At 57.7% G+C, this 18,991-nt stretch overlaps 2 protein-coding genes across 10 annotated transcripts in view; one reads left to right on the top strand and one right to left on the bottom strand.

Moving 5' to 3' along the window:
* Positions 1-3,024, top strand: part of PPP1R12B (protein phosphatase 1 regulatory subunit 12B) — a 79,141-nt gene extending 76,117 nt beyond the window's left edge. For 4 of the 8 annotated variants that reach the window (XM_015884830.2, XM_015884829.2, XM_015884836.2 and 1 more), the window contains one exon: positions 2,563-2,651. Coding sequence is in view for 3 of the 8 variants with exons in the window: in XM_015884831.2 (XP_015740317.1) it covers positions 2,563-2,649 (87 nt within the window). In the remaining 5 variants the exon portion in view is untranslated. Of the gene's footprint in view, positions 1-2,562 lie in introns of all 8 variants that reach the window. The other 4 variants (XM_015884831.2, XM_015884835.2, XM_015884837.2 and 1 more) reach the window with 2 other exon arrangements.
* A 3,532-nt stretch (positions 3,025-6,556) lies between these two features.
* SYT2 (synaptotagmin 2) lies at positions 6,557-18,840 on the bottom strand. 2 transcript variants are annotated; one of them, XM_015884874.2, is made up of 9 exons: positions 18,711-18,840; positions 11,246-11,428; positions 10,981-11,150; positions 10,515-10,631; positions 10,243-10,410; positions 9,969-10,136; positions 9,741-9,858; positions 9,186-9,319; positions 8,484-8,690 (listed from the first exon to the last, which is right to left on the bottom strand). In XM_015884874.2, exons 2-9 carry the CDS (start codon positions 11,409-11,411, stop codon positions 8,484-8,486), a joined length of 1,248 nt encoding a protein of 415 aa, XP_015740360.1. In that variant the 5' UTR covers positions 11,412-11,428; positions 18,711-18,840. The 2 variants fall into 2 exon arrangements, with proteins under 2 accessions (XP_015740361.1, XP_015740360.1); XM_015884875.2 differs by lacking the exon at positions 18,711-18,840 and having other exon boundaries at positions 6,557-8,690; positions 11,246-11,411.
* Positions 18,841-18,991: the final 151 nt, after the last annotated feature.

The following is an 18,991-nucleotide window of genomic DNA, read 5'->3' as shown; positions in this document are numbered from 1 at the left end:
AGATGGGTGGCACTGAAAGGTGGGAGCTCAGGTGTTTCCCTGCAGCTCAGCAGACCGGCTGCCATCGGGGTGGTGGCAGTGCCCCTTCCCATAGCCGTTCCCCCTCCCATAGCAATGACCGTAGCAGGTGTGGTCTGTTCAGTGTGTCTGATCCCGGTGTCATCAGGCTCAGTTCAGCAGGATGCTGGCACCGCAGCGTTATGCAAAGTCACAATGAATGATTAATGAATTTCCAGGGGGGGCGTCGTGAAAAATGCGCATTTTAGAGAGGAAGGTGGTTGCAAGAAAACCCCAAACCGATCGGCCTTCAGCACTTCTTGTTTTCTTAAGCAATAAAAACAAGCTCCTTCCCCTTCCACCCCCCCACCGTGTGAAGCAGAGAAAGGTGTTGGTGTGAGCTCAGCACTGCAGCATCCGTGCTGCCTCCTGCAGGATGGTGCGAGCAGAACCGACCCGCTGGGAGTCACTGCAGAGAAATGAGTGTGTGACAGCCCAGGGTGAGCCTTGGGGAGCCGAACCCTCATGCATCACATAGTTAGACCTCATCCTTTCCTGCTGCTCCCTTTGCCTCACACAAAGCTGTGCCTCCTCCTTTCGTTGGGTCCTGCCTTCTGCAGGTTAGTAGGGATATTTGGGTCCCTTCAGACAGAGCTATTTTTTCCTAAAGGAGAAAAAAAAAAGAAGCACTTTGCTCCAGTGGGATGGAAGCGGCACTGAGGTATGAAAAAGTCTATTCTTAGCACATAAATTATATCAGAGATGATTAACCATAGGAACAAACTAACTGGGGGAATTGGGGCTTCCCTTCCCCGAGCCTCAGTGCCAGAGCCCACCTTCTGGGTGGCTGCTTTGTGTGGTGGGTCTGAGGGGAATGATCTCCCCATCTGCCTGCTTTGAATCCACAGGAGTAGTCCCATGCCTGTTCCTGCCCCCCTTGTTCTCATAGCCCCAAAGCTGCGTTGTTTCACCAACTTTAAGCCACCTGTCTCTCTTCTTATGTTAAGAAATAATGGCAGCTCTGCTTCTCCCCTCTTCCCCATTGCTCCCAGTGCTGTCCCATTGCAGGCTGTGGTGTTGCTGGGTGCTCACTCCCCACTTGCTTGCAGGCTCAGTGCTCTGCTGGGAGCAGCGCCGTGTCCCTGCACTCTGCTGGGTTTCCTCAGCTCTTCTCCTAGGTCCAGCATGGGATGTTGCTGCTGCTGCCCATCAGCCGGTCTCCTTGCTGTCCTTGCACATCGCAGCTGTACAGCCGTGTCACTGTTCTCAACTGACAGATTTACTGCAGTGGCACTTGACAGAGAATCTCATCTTCCAAAATCCAACATTGTTTCTGCAGTGTCACCTTCTGTGTGTCGCAGTGCACGCAGCTCAGCTCGCAGCTCGCTCTGTGCTGATGCTGCACATCAGCATCGTGGGACCGTGTGGGCTCAGCCCTCCCAGCCCCGTCCCTCTGTGCTGTTCTAACAGGCATTTACAGAGCAGCATCTTTCAGAGCCCTGAACTACCAGCCCTGCTTCACATGCTGTTTATTTTGCAAGGCTTGAGCCTGGTTTGCAGTGAAGGGAGGAGTGCCCTTTGCTCGGGAGGGACTGCACTTTGCAATGCTGATATGTGGCTTCCAGAAAGCTTCACTGGAAACTGATGGAGTCAAACAACAGCCAGGAAGCTTCAAGAATCACATTGTTCCATTCCTCCCTTTCCAATAAATCACCAAAGTTTGCACTGAAGTGTTTTTGTAAAGCACGGCCACCATTGATAAGCTCTGAAATGGGGATGGATGCTGCAGGGCCACCCCAGACAGCGACACAGAGGGGATGGGGGCTGCGTGCAGGTGGTTCAGCCCTTCGATTGCTCTGGACATGGAGGCAGTTTGCTCAGTGGTCAGCTCAGAATCATAGAGTGCTTAAGGCTGGAAAAGACCTCTGAGATCCCCAACCCCACCACATTGTGCCCACTGCCATCGCAGTGCACACAGTGTGGGTCTGAGTGCAGTGACCCCCTGTGCCAATGCATCACTTCAGAGAGCGAGGATGAATCTCAGCAGGGAATGGAAGTGCAGACTGAGAGCTGCTCCCTGAGGGTCACAGCGTGGAAAGCAGGAGGGTCAGGGCTTGTTTGGCAGGAGGTGCTGGGAAGGTCCTTACCCTCTCTGTCCAATTGGAGGTCTGTGGTTTCCCTCTGCTGCAGTCACTCAGCTGTGAGCACCGACATTCAATGTTGTGCGATCCCAAAGAGATGGTTTGTTCTAAAGACGTTTTGCACATCAGGCTCAGCCCCATCCTGAGTTAGAAGTCCAAGGCAGTAAGTGCATCAGGCCTTTGTTTTCCCTTCTGGTCCTGGACCAATAGGCAAATGGACACAGGAAAAAGCTTTCTGTTCTGCCAGGCCCTGCTCAGCCTGTGGGAGCAGGTTTGGATGGAAGGGCTCAGAAATGGTCCCAGCTGTGGCCTGACCAAGTGCTGTGGCACAGCTTTCCTGGGGGCTTTGCTGTGCTGACCCAGGCTAAGCTGAGCCCCCAGCCCTGCTATAACCACCCTCCCCCCTCCTTTTGTCTTTGTGCAGATACTGACGGAGCTGAAATCGGACAATCAAAGGCTGAAGGATGAAAACGGGGCCCTCATTCGTGTCATCAGCAAACTCTCCAAGTAGGGAGCTGAGCTGCAGGGTGAGGGGCTGCACTGCTGAGCCCTGCGCCTCCCTCCTGCCCCACGCACAGCAGCATTGCAGCCGTGGGATCAGCATCACTCCTCCCTGCCCTCGGCTGGACGTTCCCTTTCTGCCCTTTCCCCCTCACAGCGCACACCCCGGCCATTCTGTTTTAATTTCAGCATGTTGTGCTATCTCGGACATTGGACTTAAGGGAGAAGAGGAGGAGGAGGAGTGGTGCTGAGCTGCCAGAGCTTCTCCTTCCAGCAGCGTGCAGCAGGGCAAAGTGCTGTGCAAAGTGATGCCCACAGAGCTGGTGCCCTTTGCAGGTGGGAGATGTGACCGTGGGCTGGGACTGTGTGGACATGCATCAGCCCACGTGCAGTGCAGGACTGTGGTTAAAATGTGATGCTACGAGGAATGGCAGCAGAGCTGATACCTTCAGCAGGCGAGGATGGCTGCTTTGCACAGAGACCCGGCTGGCTTTTATTTAATGTAAGATAGCAGATCTGGTGGGTAAGTGCCCCTCCTGTGCAACCAGTAATGGGATGCTATGCTGCAAACCCCCGGGGCTCCTGCCAAGCTCAGTGCACTGAGCAGCACCTGATACCTGCACCCAGACTGCTGCTCTCAGGATGGTATTGCAGATGTTTGCCAAACTTTCTGAAGGAGAAGCCTGGCGTGGTGTGTTGGCGTGGAATGTCTGCCATCAAGCAGAGCCCTGCAAAGGAGCCTGGGCAGGTATTTCAGGTCCCTGCAATGGCTTTTCAGCATCATGCTGACCAACCAACTGAACAGCAGCACGGTTTTGCTGCTGGGGAATGGAGATGAGGAGGGCAGTGAGCCCTGTGCAGCCACATCCCTGGTGGCACAGCTCCTTGCAGGTGGGTTTTGGGGCACGGAGCTGCAGTAGCTGTGCTCCATGTGCCCGGGGATGCTGTGGGGGCTGGGAGCTGTGTGGGAAGTTTGCAGTCCATCTCAGCACTGAAGGAAACCTCAAACCCCCACCAAGCACCCAACCCCCTTTGGTGTCGTACGGACTCAGAACAGTTTGAAATGGTTCCCTCTGTGGGCATTCAGGCAGTGACTCCTGCATGTGCTGCATGCAGTACCCGGCAGCAGACCTGCTGAGCTCCCCTACTGCTCTGCTCTCACAGCCCCACTCCCACCCCCCCCTTTTCCCCCCCATTGCCTTTGTCCCTCCATTTCCCACTCTGTGCCCTGGGCTCCTTGTGCTCGGAGTGGCATCACTCCATGCAGAGCAGCTGTTGGCCTCAGGTGTGTGGCTCTGTGCTGAGATGCAGGTGGATACTTGAACATAACTCCTAAGTTTGCTCAACAGGGTAAAATTCATCAGTCTGTCCTGGGCTTCTTGGGGTCTTTTTTCAACTGTGCATTTTCCTCACCTTTGGGGCTCTTTTGTTTCTTTGTAATTCTCCATTTTCCCCTTCCCATCCTCCCATCCCACCTCTCAGCTCTCTCTGCTGGGTGGGCTCAGCACTGAGCTCCCACCGCTCTGCTCTGCTCCGTTCATCCCGGCTGTTCCTCTGCTGCTGCGCTTTGGGGAGGAGGAGAAGCATTTAGCAGAGCACTGCCCTCACTGAGCAGTGTACGACTGCTCCATATATCCCTGCTCTATGGTACAGCTTTAAGCCTCGAGCTCCAGTCAATGCTTTCCCTGCACGCTGCTCCCCCTCGGTGAGCTCTGTGTGAGTGCTGCTGCATCTCTCCATGTTCTCTCCCACCCTCACCCCGGGCAGTGCTGCCTTGTCCCAATCCTGGTCCATAGGCAGGGACAGCCTGAGCTCCTGGACTGGGCTCAACCCAACCTGGTGTCCATCTGCACCTTCCTCCCGGGGCTCTCGCTGTGCTCTGGCCATAAGGAGCAGTGATGTGAAGGGTGCAGAGCCAAAGCACTGCAGGGGTTGAGCAGTGCCCCGCTGTGCTCACAGCCAATGCTACGAGTGCTCCGTGCTGCTGATGGAAGCACAAACCCAATGGGTTAGAAAGACTTTGGGTGCACCTTAACGATGAAGCAGTGCACCGGGGAGGTGCTGAGTGGGATTCTGTGTTCCGCAATGGGCACGGAGAGCAAAGGAAGCTGTTTTTAATGCTGCTCCCTGTTTGAAGCAGAGCGTTTGCCAGCCGTGGTCTCCTTTGGAGAACACGGAGCTTTTCTTTTCTAAGCAGTGCTTGGGGTGACTTTGTTTTTATTGCTTGGGGTGAATCCTATTGTGGCTGCGAGTTTGATGGTGGCTCTTTGTAAATAACCTCCTGGAGGAAGCAGGACTGGCGTTCCAGATGGGGAGAGAATGTATTTTTATGCAACATTTGAGTGGCCTTTCAAACCCTGAGATGAATGATTTGTTTTACTGGTTGTTGTTATATAGTATTCTAAGTATTACGTGTTTGAAAGTTTGGGAGTAATATTCACATCTCTGATGCTTGTAAACACAACAGTATTTATAAAGAAATAAAATGAGAGTTGATAAAATAGAAGTTGTGGCTTTGGAGCCGTCTTTCTGGAGATGGGGGGAGCTGGTCCCATCATTCTCCTATCTCAGCCCATGGTCCACCCATCTCAGCCCATCATTCTTCTATCTCAGCCCATCATTCTCCTATCTCAGCCCATCATTCTCCTATCTCAGCCCATTATTCTCCTATCTCAGCCCATCATTCTTCTATCTCAGCCCATGGTCCTCCCATCTCAGCCCATAGAGCTGATGAAGCTGAAAGCTGAGCTCTGAAATGCCCTCACGTGTCCCCAGAACCTCAACCCCAGCAGCAAAACCAGCAGGGCTCCTTTCAGCTGTTTCTTTAATAAGGAGACAGATATCATTACAAAATAACCATTGAACGATCAGAGACGGGAACGACAGAGTCCACACGAGGGGAAGGGGCTTTAAAAGCAGCTTCCTGCCGGAGCCGAGCGCTGTGGGGGTGGGATGGGGGCAGGGGATGGGGATGGGGATGGGGATGGGGATGGGGATGGGGATGGGGATGGGGATAGGGGTGGGGATAGGGATAGGGATGGGGATGGGGATGGGGATAGGGATAGGGATAGGGATAGGGATAGGGATAGGGATAGGGATAGGGATAGGGATAGGGATAGGGATAGGGATAGGGATGGGGATGGGGATGGGGATGGGATGGGATGGGGATGGGGAATAGGGATGGGGTCTGGGGATGGTGATAAGGGTTTATTAGGGAATGGGATAGGTTGATAGGGCATATTTGGTTGATTAGGGATAGGCATAGTGTGATAGGGATTGGGGATGGGGACGGGGATGGGGACGGGGATAGGGACGGGGATGGGGACGAGGACGGGGATGGGGATGGGGATGGGGATGGGGATGGGGATGGGGACTTCCTCCTCACGGTGATGGGGCACGAAAGCAAAGCTGTGCGGCCTCACTTCTGTCCCCAGGAGGATGGCGCTGGTGTCACTGCGAGAGGGAGAGGGAAAGAGAAGAGAGGAGGAGGAGGAGAAGGGAAGGGAGGAGGAGGGGAAAGGAAGAGGAGGGAGCAGCCCCCAAACAGACACAGCAGAGCCCCAGAACTGCCCCCCAACGCCCCTCCACCATCTCCAACTGTTCCACAGCACCGATGTCACCGTGGGACATCCCCACTTTCACCGCCCGCCCCCTGCGCAGCTCAGAGCCCCGCAGCCGGGGTAGGGGGGTGGGGGGCGGCGGCCACGCGGGACCCCCGGAGCGCTGCGGTCTGATATGGCTTCTAAAGTTGCAGTGATGTGAAACGCACCAACGCGACACAAAACACCGAAGCCACGATGGGATCAACGCGACAAACACGGGGACGAGAGACTCACATGGAGGAGGGCACGGCCGTGCTGGCAGCGCTCGCCCTCCGCGGGCTGCAGCCATGCGGTGCTTCTTGGCCTATTTTCTTCTTTTTGAGCGATTTTGTTTGATTTTATTTCATCTTTTTGGATGGGGAGGGGGAGGGCACTCAGGCAATGAGTTTTTAGCACGGCCGGGCCATGCTGCGGGGCTCATGCACTGCTCTTAGTTTGTACAGCAATGGTTGCCTCCATACGGATACCTACACACAGCTGGGGGGGGGGGGGTCAGAGGCAGCGCAGATGGCTTTTGTAGGTCGGTGGTTTGTCCCTTTTTATTATTATTATTCAAATTAAAAAGAAAGAAAGACGTATCATGTATTAAAGTAACCCCCTCCCCCCCGCCATCCCCGAGGCTTAAAGAGTCCAAATGGAAATTGCAAAGTGCAGCAGGGATGGGGGGGGGGGGCACAGTGGGTGTGTGTGTGAGTGTGTGTGCACAGCATGAACTCCTCTGAACCATATCAAGGATGGAGGTGCCTCCTTTGGGGCAGGGGCTGCACTGTCCCTCACCACCGAGTTCCCCTGCCTCCACTTGGGGGGTGGAGGGAGGCAGAGCCCCCCAGGATGAAGCATCCAATGGCCCCCAGGGGGAGCTCAGCTTTGGCACATCATCCCAAGGTGCTGGCATTCAGACACCGTGTGTAGACCACTGGCAGCATCCTAGTGCCTGGGGCTTCCACACTGCACCCTGAAGCTCTGCTTCTCTGCTGCAAGCCTGCTTGCCCAAATGTCAGTTCCTTTCACGGCCTAACAGTGCCAAACTCTGACATTCCAAGGAGATCCTCCAACCAGGACCTTTGTCACAAGACCCAGGGTGCAGGAAAGCAAAGCAAAGCAGCAAGCACAAAGCTGCTGGGGAGAGCTGCACGGGGACATGGGGACACGTTGTGCCCCAGTAAGGACTGGGCTGACCTGGGCAGCACCATCAGCTTCCCAGCTCAGGGGCTTGGATCCAGAGAGCCCAGAGTTCTTACCCAACCAGCGCCGCTGCCAGCAATAGGAATATGGCTTGTTCCACCCAGCAGGAGTGGGAAGGGGTGGGTGTGACAGCAGTCAGCTCCTGGGGAGCAGCAGCCCGTGGGGAATGGGGGGATGCAGACCCCCAATGGTGGGATGCGGTCATAGGGTCGGAGTTGCCAGAGCCCCACCTGGGCTGTGCTGGGTGCCCACGATGGGGCTCAGCCGTGGGGATGGCAATGGGTCCCACAGCAGCTCCTCCAGCACTCAGAGACTTCTCCATGTGAAGCAGCAGCAGGGAAGCATCTGGAACGATGAGTTTCTATGCAGCGTCATCAGGAGGCAAACAGCAGCTCCAAGCACGATGGGAAGCACACAGCTCCACGGCTCAGCCTCTGTTGGCACCACGGTGTTGGCCCACACTGCATCCTCATGGTGCATCTCATCCAAGAGCTCCATCCGTGTGCTCCTCCTGCATCCCCCCAACTCCTGCAGCACAGCTCCTCCATCCCCAGCAGCAGCAGCCAAAGCTGGAGCAGCCCAGCGCTGTGTTCTCACCCCACGGGAGGCACAGCAGGAGTGGGGAGGCAGCCAGGTGTCCCGCAGAGGTCATGGATGTCTGCGCTGGTGCTGGAGCCCCAAGCAAGCACAGTGAGTGTGGTCATCCCACTGCGGTGGCACCTCCATGCAGCGATGCTCGGCGATCCCCGTGGGCAGAACGGAGGCTGTGGGGCCGTGGGTCGGTGATGCAGCACCGGTGAGGGATGGGGGGGTGGAGGGGATGGGACATGCAGCCAGAGGGAGCGATGCTGGAGAATGAAAAGAACCATCCGAGTCTTGAACCTCTTCCCCTGGAAGCTATTGGGACTGTCAGGAAACCATTCCACAGCCGTCAAAGGGTATTTCAGCTTAAAACAGAACAACGACAACAGAAAGGAAACCAAACCAAAGGTTGCGTAACTGAGGTATCAATAGCTCTGGGTTGCTTTCAATGTCCGCCGCGCCAGCTGCTGATCTTCTATTTGTTCTTCCCAAGAGCTGCATCCACTTCTTCCTCTGGCTTCAATGAGTGCCACTGGGCGATGGGCCGCCGTGGGTTGGCCAGCATGTCAGACCAGTGCCGCAGCTCTGTGCCCGTGGAGTTGAAGCCCGTGAAGATCTTGCCTATGGCTTCGTTCTTGCCCAGCTTGTCATAGTCCAGCACCGTGATGACCACCTGCACTTTCTGGAGGAGGAAGCTGTGGTTAGAGGGGCAGAAAGGCAGAGCCCCAGGGATCACGCAGGGCTGAGCCCCACAGTGGTCTCTTCTGGGGCAGAGTCCCCTCCATCCTTCCACCAACCCATTCCACACAGACAAAGGGTCACAGTGGGGACTCCACTCATCCTCACATGGCCTCCCTTTCTGCACCTGGGGTGAGTACTACGGGGCCAGAAACAGAGGAACAGGTAGATGTGGCACTGAGAGATGTGGTTAGGGGGCATGGTGGGGATGGGGAGCAATTGGACTCGACCAACTTTGATGTCTTCTCCAACATAAATGACTGGATGATTCTATGAAAGCCCCATCCCTGCCATGAGCTGGGTTTGAAGGTGCATCTCCAGACCAGGCTCAGGTTTTGGGTTTCAGATGGACCAGGAACTCAGCCTGAGACCACAGGCTGCTGGGACATCCTTCACTTCCTCCCTGCCCAGATGTCCCCAAGGATGTCAGCACACCAACCTGTATCTGCTCAAAGGGGATCTCGAAGCTGAAGGACTCATTGAAGTAAGGGTTTAAGGTCTTCTTCTTAACTGTGGTCTTCTTCTTCTTCAACCTCTTCCCGTTCTGCAGCAGGTGGATCTTCACATAGGGATCTAGGGGGATTGAGGGTGCATCATGCAGGGCTGGGACACCCACAGGACACCCCGGGGCAGATCTCAGCCCAAGATGGGGGCACTGTGAGGTGAAGAGTTCAGAGGTTTGTGGATGGAAGCCAATGCCAAAGTATTTCCAATGTAGGGAGTCACTGGGCAAGGGATGGAGCTGCCCTGTCTGCTGTGGGTCTCCTTGCAGGAGAGCTGGGGGCGGTGCAGTGGAACAACAGATGCCCCATTGCTGGAGCAGGAGATGGCAGCAATGAAACCAAACCTTGTCACTCACCCAACACCAAACTCTACCTTTCCCAAGGGGCCGGGGGCTCATCTTCCCTACAGCCCAACTTCGAGCTGCTTCCAACCAAGGACATTGAGAGTACTGGGATGGGTCAGCAGGATGATGCCCCCGAGCAGCACCCACCTGAGAGGCCCCCAACATCCATCTTCTTCAGGTTCTTGGCCTCCAGGATGCAGACGGTGAGCTTACCAGCTGTGGGCACGTACCGAAGGGAGATGCAGATGTCTCCAAGCTTCTCTGGCTGCCAAGAGGAGCATTGGCAAAAAGGAGGAAGTGGGTCAGACCCGGTTCATGGGACTGAGATGGGTCCATCCCGAGTGCTGTGGGGCCATTCCACATCTCAGCTCTCACCTCTTCCTTCTCACCGCTCTGCAGGTCCCGCCACTCCTCGATGGGTTGGCCCAGATCCACCGTGTTCATGGGCACCTTCACCTCACCAATGATGTCGTGCTTGGAGAAGCGATCGAAGTCGTAGATGGCCATCACCAGCGTCTTCCCACCCAGCTCTTGGTAAGGGACCTGCACAGGGAAGAGCCACCGTGTGGCAGTGAGCCCCAAGGAGCCTTCAGCCACCCAACGAGGCCCAGCTGTGGGATCAGTCTGAGGCTGGGGACAATGTCCTCACCTTGAAGGTGAAGGTCTCATTGAAGGCAGGGTTGAGTGTCTTCTTCTGCACCTTTGTCTCATACTTCTTCTTCTTGTCGGGGAGCAGGAACACCTTGACGTAGGGGTCTGAAGTGCCACCCATGTCCAAAGCCGGCAGTTCAGCTGCTTGGAGGATCCCCACTGTCAACTGAAGGGGACAGAGTGACTTCAGCACAACAGGCTCCCAGCTCCAACTGAGAGATTTCTCCTCCCCAGATGCACCCCCTGCACAAACCCCAGCCCTTCCAGCACCTGGTTTGCCTGGAAATCATAATCTAGTGAGAACTGCAGCTTGCCCAAGTTCTCTGGCTCCTTCTCCTCTTCTTCACCTTCCCCTTCTGTCAGTCCTGTCTCTGCATCGTCATCGTCCTGGTGGCCGGAGCAGCAGCCAGGGAGAGCAGCACAAGGGAAAAGAGTGATGTTATAGACAGCAGTGGGGAGGGACCCAGGGCAAGGCAGGGAGCTGGGGGTTTGTATGGCCCCATTGATCTCCTGGGACACAGCATCCCTTAAGGTTTGGGAATCACAAAGGAACCCCCTTGCTGCAGCATACAGGTGGGGAGATGCTCTGCATCATCACAACCACTGGCCCCAAGAAACCCCCTTCCCTCGTCCCCACATTGTGGACATGGTCCCAGCTCTGCCCTGCACAGCACCATCCACCTGGAGATCCCCAAACCCTGCGGACCCCAAACCAGCAGACCCCAAAGGACATCACCTGGTTGCCAGACTTCATGTCCTTCATGTTCATGGCATTCTTCATGCCTTTGCCCTTCTCCTTCTTGTTCTTCTTCTTCTTGCAGCAGCATTTCTTGCAGATGCAGAAGCAGCAAGTGAGGATGAGGAGGCCAGCAACCACCGCGATGGCGATGAGGGCCCAGGGAGGCACTGCAGGGACAACAGTTCAGCCCCATCCAGCCCCACCACCCCACACCCTGTAGGGATGTAGGGAAGGGGTCCGGGGAGGAGGGGCAGCCACTCACAGGGGATCTTGTTGAGCTCATTCATGAACTTCTCCCTCAGCTTTGCAAACATGTCCTCCTTGCTCTCTCCTGGCCCTGCAGTCTCAGTGGAATTCTCCATGGTGGCCATGGGCATCGTGGTGGCTGTGGCCTCCGGGGCCATCATGGATGCTTGCTTGAATGTCATGGTGGAACTGGGGAACTCTGCAACACAACACAAGTCCCTTGGTCCTTGGACCCCAAGCAGGCATGTTTCCTGGCCCTTGGCACCTCCAGAGCCCCTACAAACTCCCTGCAGGAGCTCCCGATGCTGGTGCCATCCAGCAGGGCCATGGAGGCACTTACAACCCAAATGGGGTTGAGATGACCCAAGCATCCCTGTGCCTTCTCCCACTGGAGACACCTCCTTGATGGACTCAGTGCCATCCTATGGGCCCTGTGGGGGACCTGCTCCATTGGTCCCTGATCACATCACAGCACACAAAGTGCAGAGCTGAGACTCCAGCAATAAATGAAGGCCATGAGTTCCTCCCTGATGCTCCCAGCCTGCAGCTCCCATTCCAGCTCAGCACCATGTCTCAGCTGCTCCTGTCACCTTCCAGCCCCTCAGGCTTCAGAGCAGCCCCCAAGAATGGGGACAGCCAGCCTAAGGGGTGCAGATGTGACACTCACCTGGAGCAAAAGCAATGCTATAAGGGCACCAGGACCTGACCCAGGTGGCCCCTCAGAAAGCACCAAACCAGCCCAAACTGATCACTTCCATCCCTGCTGCAGCCAGCACTGAGGTCACTGCTTTGTTATTGATTCTCTATTGAGAAACCACAGAACCCAAAGGCAGGGTTGAAGTTTTCAGGCTGCTGGTGCCGTTTTGGGGAGCTTAAAGCCCAGGACTGCAGGAGGAGATGCTCACCAGCCCTGAATGCTGAGCGGGGCTGGCACCAGCCCTGCCTGCAGCTTGGAGCAATGCCTGCAATGAGCAATGTCTGCTGCAAGCCCTGCCTGCAGCTCTAAGCAATGCCTGCAGCTCTGAGCAATGCCTGCAGCTCTGAGCGATGCCTGCAACGAGCCCTGCTTGCACCAAGCCCTGCCTGAGGCTCTGAGCACTGCCTGCAGCCCCCAGCATTGCCCTTGGAGCTGCACCAGGACCTGCCCAGCTCAGGAGCTCCCACTCATCCCCAGTCCCTTCCTCCCCCTTAGGGGTCCCACAGCAGCAGCCCCACTCTGCTCTCTGCAGGATGACTTTCTCTCCAAACTGCTGATGAGCCCATTTCTGCCCATCTGTTATGGATCCCACAGAAACCATGTCAGAGAGGTGAGGATCTGAGGGCGAGCAGCCCTTCCCTCACTGCACCCATCAGTGCCACCCATCCGTCCATCTGTCCTTCCTGCAATGCCACAGCCCCAAGTGCTGCAGCATGATGTGAGGAAGTGCAGCTGAGTGGGAGGAGGAGGAGGAGGCAGCCTGTACCTGTGTGCATATGTGTGTGCAATGTCAAGGACTATGGCCGTGCACAGGGGTGTGTAAATCCTTGTGCACCATGCAAGGATGTGCAAGCCGCATCTGCATGTACTGAGGTGCTTGTGTGCATGCAGGGCTGTGTGTGTTCCTGCACAGGTGAGTGACCTTGTGTGCACATCTGCTCATGGCCATGTCAGAGTGTAAATATGTGCATGGATGCAGCTCTGCTGGTTGCTCTTGCACATGAGTGTGCATGGTACTCACATCTGTGTGCACATTTGCAACACTGCAGCCCGCGTATGAGTGTGTGCACATGCTCTGTGTGTAAATGCATGTGTATGCACAGCTGTTTGCTGGCCATGCTTGCACACGTAGTGGCTGTAGAGCTCCAGGGCTGGAGCTGTGGGTCTCCTGCATCCCAGCACCCCATAAGTAGGGTCACTCATTAGCAGCACTAATTGCTCCCACTGGTGCTGGGTGGGAAACTGAGGCACAGGCTGAGGAGGGGGGGGCGGTACAGCACCTGGGCTCCACTCAGCCCCACAGAAGGGGCTCTGCACAGCCCCAAGGATGACATTTTCCATCCCCTTCTCACACCATGAGCCCTGGGACACCCCTACATCCCCCTCTGCCACCACCCCACGGTGTCCCCTCCCAATGCAGTGCAGTGCAATGCAGTGCAGTGCAGTGCAGGTGCAGCAAAGGCACTGCAATGCAGCGCTGCAGGGCTCGGATCTGCGTGTTGCTTGTTGCTTTTTTTTTCTCTTGCATATTTTTTTCGTCCTGTTTTCTGTCCATTCGAGGGAAAACTGCTGGGGGGAGGTCAGGGGAAGCAGCTCCCTTAACCCCCTGCTGTTGTGTCCCCTGTGCATTCCATCTGCACCCATCTCCCCTCTCCCTTGGCCCAAGAGCAAACGGGGGGTACAGCACCAGCAGCACTTTGGGGCTCTCACCCCCACCCTGCCAACCCCCATGTTGATCCTCCCGGGATTCCCCCATGCTGACACTGGGGAAGCACAGTCCTGCATCCAGCTGCAGTTTGGGCTCAGGGAAATCCCTCCTATTCCTGCACAAGGCTTCAACCCACAGAGTACCCCGCAAGATAAAGGGGGACCAGGGCTTTCCCTGTGCAATAGCCCCCGGGCACAGCAGCACCACAGTCCCCACTGCCCTTGGCAGGGTATATATGGAGTGAAAGGGATGGGGATATATGGACCCGAAGAGGGATGGGGCTGCAGCTTCCCGGGGCAAAGCAGGGTGCGTGGGCAAGAAGCGGGGACTGCCTGGGACCACAGGGATGAGAACCAAGGAGAGGCGACGGGACAAAAGGAAGGGCAGAAAGCAGCGGCTAATCGTGATTAATGAAGCTGAGGCAGCAATTAGGGGCGGCACGCCTGGAGAGGCGGCTGTAGGAGCTGCTATTCGCCGCACTCGGGTTCACGCAGAGGCTCTGCCTTGTCCCAGGGTGACCCAAAGCCGGGGTCCATCCAGACAGCACGTCCAACAGAGGGAAACTGAGGCACAGTGCAAACAGTGAGGAGTGTCATGAGGTGGGGAGGAGGGGGTGGGGACAGCATGAGCTGCAGGGGGCTCTGCTGGGGCTCTCGGCACCGATCCCAGCTGAGATGCGGCACAATCCCACGCAGGGAGCTACTGTGCTGGAGGTGCCGCTTCGAACAAGGAGCTGCCCCTCCGTCACAGCTTCGGTGTTATTGAAAGCAGAGCCTGGAGATGCGGAGCAGTTAAATACAGTCTTAAAGGTAGCCTTCATCCATCATTTGGCCATCAGATTAATGGCTCAGGACGTTCCCCAGCCACTGGGAACGCGCTGCTCCCTCTGCTCGGTGCTGCTGCAGCTCCCGTCAGCACAGCACACACGGTCGGAGCAGCTGAAGGTCGATGGATGCACTGAGCTGGAGGGAACGATCCCGCCCCACAACCTCACCCCACACTGAGCCCGAGGGAAGGGGCTGGGAGTGCAGTGGGGATGGGAACCCCAAAGTACAAAGGGGGTGAAAACAGGCGGTGAGTGCACGGTTCCAAAGCAGGAAGCTCTGAGCTGTGCGTGGTGCATCCCAGGGCTCTCCCCACTGTCCCTACAGGGTTTGGGTCCCAGCTGTCCCCTGCCCAGTGGGACACAGTATGAATTGCAGACAGCACTCCATAGAGCTGCTGCAGTGCCATCAGTGAATGCACAGCAGCTGCTTTCCCCCAGCCCTGTTAAAGCATTTGGCTCCTCAGCGCTTTGGAGACCCCACGGAAGGCAGCTCCATGGCTAATTAGCAGGGAAGCAAAGCAGAGATGGCTCCGAGGCACCTGCAAAGGCCGAGGGGCACTGGGAGCAGCCCTCGTGGTGCAGCAGCACAGACACGGCCCCGTGCTGCAGAGAACTTTTGGCTCATGCATTTTTGCAGTGCCCGCAGCCCCCACACACTGACACCACCAACCCTCCCCAAACTGCTGACAGGTGCTGCCCATCCCATCCACGCCATGTTGGCTGCACTAAATAGGGCAACAGAAGGTGCTGGGGCAGAGCCATCCCAAGCAGCCGGCTGCTCACCAGGTTGGCACCACGAAGGCGTGGTGTGGCCGTGTTGGCACTGCTCTGCCCACGCCGGGACGCTCAGTGCTGTGCCATGGTGCTGCGGTGTCTCCTGATCAATAGGAGGAGAAGGCAGACAATGGCTCCTGGGGCAGAGCCAGGAGCTGAGGCAGGAGCACGGAGTCGAGCCGCATCGATTTTGGTTTGGAGGAAGGAGGGTGATGGCACAGTGCTGGCAGCCCCTGCACACCTCGTTTGTTCCCAGCACACCTGAGATCTGACTCCCCCACATCTGCCTGGCTGTGCAGATGGATGAAAGCTGCAGGGGAGCCATGAAGCTCCAGGCCATCTGCAGCACAAGCTGCAGCCCTGCAATGCTCCCAGGGATTTGAGGCACACACCACGCATCCAGGAGGAGCAGCACAAGCAAATGGGGCTCACTGCGGTGTGGGTTCTCCTGCCCCAAACACCTTTAGCTGCAGCCCACATCCCCACAGTGCCACCATGCACTGAACTCAGCTCAGATGCTGCCATCACTCCAACCACCAGGATGGTTCCTGCAGCCCCTGCAGCACCCACACACCCACCCCATGGCACCAGGGCTGACCACAGCCCCCAGCAATGGGACAGCCACGCACCACCTCCAGCCATCTATGGGATTGAAGGGTATCAGGACTGCACCTCCTACCAGCACCAGCCACTCTCCCATCTCCCAACAATGCACCAGCCCAGAGCCCTGCTCTGCTGCAACCTTTGAGGAGGAGCGGAGGAACAAGGACCACCTAAAAGATGTCTTTAAGCAGAACCCACAAGCTTTCCTTAAGTCGTGCACCGTGCAGAACACTGCAAAGCCAAGAGCCCCTTTTGTGCAGGGCTGTGGATGCAGCACTGCCTGCATTCAGCAGCGCCAGTTTGGTGCAGGATGCAGGACGGCCACATGCAGAGACACACCACAGCAATTCAACACAGTCCAGAGCAATTCCAGCACAGGGGCTGCAGCATGGGCACATCCCATAGAAGCTCCCCATATAGGGACAGGGACAGCCCCTGTCTGTACCCTGTGGGCAGACCCCATCTAGCAGCAATGCTCCAAGTAGCCAGAATCACAACCCATGTTTTGGGGCTGGTCAATTGGGTGAGTGCAGGCAGTGGGTGGCACCGGTGCAGGGCATCTTAAATTCCAGCCACACGCTGCCTAATTTACGGTTTAATTAATAAATGGGGAATTATGCTGAGTTGATCCAATACCTCTGGACGTGCAATGTTATCAAAATCCCATTACCGATGAAGGAAGGCATGAAGAGCAAAATTAGCTTTGGCATCTGAAACACTTCAGCCGATGCGATAACACAATTATTAGGGCTAATAATCAAAGGGCACTTTGGGCAATGTGGGCTCTTGTAGGAGCTGAGCTCAGGTTGGGGTGAGGGGGGAGCAGCAGGGCTCCCACCCCAGCAGGCAGAGCCATCTGCAGCCAAGGGCAAAGCGCATGGACAGCCTCAGAGCTCCGGGTGTGGGGACACGCAGAGCACAGCAGGACAAGACTGAGCTCTGCTGCTGGGGTTAGGGAGGGAAAGAAAACAACACCAGGGTTGGAAAGTAGTGGGCACTCGGTCTCATCTATTTGCTTTGGGTACTGATCTTGCTCGAGGACACCCCACCTCCCTGCGCAGCCAGGAGGAGCAGAAACTCAAGCAATAATTAGGAACCGCAGTCATCTGGCACCGGGAGCTGGGCCTCTGCCAGCAGCACCGTGAGCAGAGAGAGCAGCACCCGCTGCCACCCTGCAGGAGCACCCTGCACTTCAGTGCCCCTCTATCAACATCCCATGGGCTCCAGCAGCAGGGAGCTGCTCCCCCAGCAGTGAGCACTGCAGCACCCAGTGAGCTGCTGGGGGAGGTGGGGGGGTCTGTCTGTGTTTTCCTGTTCCCCTCCCACCATGGCATCGGGCAGAGGGTGCAGAGCCAGGTCTGCCCGAGGCGGTGTGGGGGATATTGGCACACTGATCCTGCTGGGATAATGCAGGGGGAAAAATGCAGTCCTGCCCTACAGGGGATGGGGTCCAGGAGCTCCCAGCGAGGGGATCCCACTGCCCAATGCAGGGGCTGGAGATGTCCAGGTGACTGGGGACAAGGTCAGATCAACCCCTGTGCTTCACCACCTGCATGAAGCGGGCAGAGCATCGCTCCTAGAGGGACACGGGGCTGTTGGGGTGTCCGATGGGTTTGTGCCGTACCCGAGCAGGGTCACTCATGTCCCACTGCTCAATGACCTTGGGTGCACCCCCTCTGTCAGCACCCCGCGCTCCCCCAGCAACCCAGCAAAGCCGCTCAGCTTCTCTGCAGCAGCCTCCAGCCATCAGCACTGACCCCCGCGGTGAGGTGAGAGCCCCGGGCATCCCGCAGGGCCCACGGCAGCGTGGCCGAGGTGCTGCACTAGCGAGGAATAATGCAGCAGGCAGGAGACGACGCCTGCCGGTCATTGCGCTCCCATACAGAGAGCACAGAGAGGAAAATCTGCAGCAGCAGCACCTGAGTGCACCATCAGGCAGAAGTTTTGCTGCTGCAGAGGGGCGGGTGAGGAGCCCCAGGGCAACCTGCAGTGGTGACATCCCTGAGTGGGTGTTAACATGGGGTAGGGGGGTGACCATCCCGGGGTGGTTGAGATCCCAGTGCTGCACCAAAGGCGCGTTCAGTGCAGAGGGACACACACGGAGGTGCCAAAGCTCGGGGTGCAGTTGGGGACCACCGAGCAACGCGTGACACAATCACCTTGTCCGGCTGCCTTCCCCCCTGTGCAATTGGCAGAGCTCTATTGGGATCGCTGCCTCTCCTCTGTAAGTAGGCTGCGGGCGGGATGCGGGCGCACAGCCCCGGGTAGTGCAACGCTGCCGCCCCGCACCGCCTCACCCCGAGTGCAGGAGGAGCGTGGAAGGAAGGAAGGAAGAATGCTGCAGCCCCGCGAACGGACCGGCAGAGCTGGCCGAGGTCCAGGACGCGGCGGAGAGCCCCGGGAGCTGCCGGTCCGGAGCCGCGATGCTGCCGCCGCTTCCCCGCACCTCACCGCACCGCGGCTGCAGCTGCGGGGATGGGGAACCCCCGGCCGCTTCTCAGCGCCGGGACTCCAAGGGCACCCCCTGCCGCGAACGCGCGTGGGTGCGAGGCTGAGAGTCGCCGGTGGCCCGAGGCGTCCTGAAACCCGGGGGGCGTCCCGAATCCCAGGGAGATCCCGCATCCAGAGCGGGGTGTCGCATCCCGGGGGGGATCCCGCAGACGGAGGAACCGAGGGCACGTTGCCACACGGGCAGCACCGGGCACCGGGCAGCGCCCAGTGTCACCCGCACACCCCGGGATCCCGCACCACCCCCGCACCGGGAAGCAGCGCTGCCACCCGCACACACCCGGGGACGGCTCAGCGGGGGAGCGGGCAGCCCCGTCCCGTACCCGGGGAGCTCCGGACTGAAACTTCTGCGATCGCGAACTTACCGTGCGCTGCGGCGGAGTGCGGTGCGGTGCGGGACTGATGCGGGACGGGCGCGGGCGCTGCGGCAGCACCGGCCCCTCCGGGCTCGCGTGCAGCGGCTCCGCGTATCCCCGCCCACTGCCCTTAACCCACGCCCCCTCCCCAACAAGCCCCTCCCCTCTCCGCAGTCAGCCCCGCCCCCAGCGATGTGCTCAGTGCGGGGACCCCGCAGCGGTGGTTGGGGGTGCGTTGGGTGCTGCCTCCCCCCGCAGCTCTGCCTGTGTCAGGAGCAGCCTTAAGCCCT

The sequence above is a fragment of the Coturnix japonica genome, chromosome 26, assembly GCF_001577835.2.
Source record: "Coturnix japonica isolate 7356 chromosome 26, Coturnix japonica 2.1, whole genome shotgun sequence".
Classification (NCBI taxonomy): Eukaryota; Metazoa; Chordata; class Aves; order Galliformes; family Phasianidae; genus Coturnix; species Coturnix japonica.
Note: the sequence above shows the minus strand (reverse complement) of the source record. Positions and strands in the feature narration are given on the sequence as shown.

What these genes read in the sequence shown, in the direction of transcription:
- SYT2 (XM_015884874.2), bottom strand. Translation starts at nt 11,411, where the DNA reads ATGACATTCAAGCAAGCATCCATGATGGCCCCGGAGGCCACAGCCACC. An exon ending in TGAGCTCAACAAGATCCCCT is followed by an intron (nt 11,151 to 11,245) that starts GTGAGTGGCTGC and finishes TTGTCCCTGCAG; the next exon opens with TGCCTCCCTGGGCCCTCATC. An exon ending in TCCCCTTTGAGCAGATACAG is followed by an intron (nt 8,691 to 9,185) that starts GTTGGTGTGCTG and finishes TTCCTCCTCCAG; the next exon opens with AAAGTGCAGGTGGTCATCAC.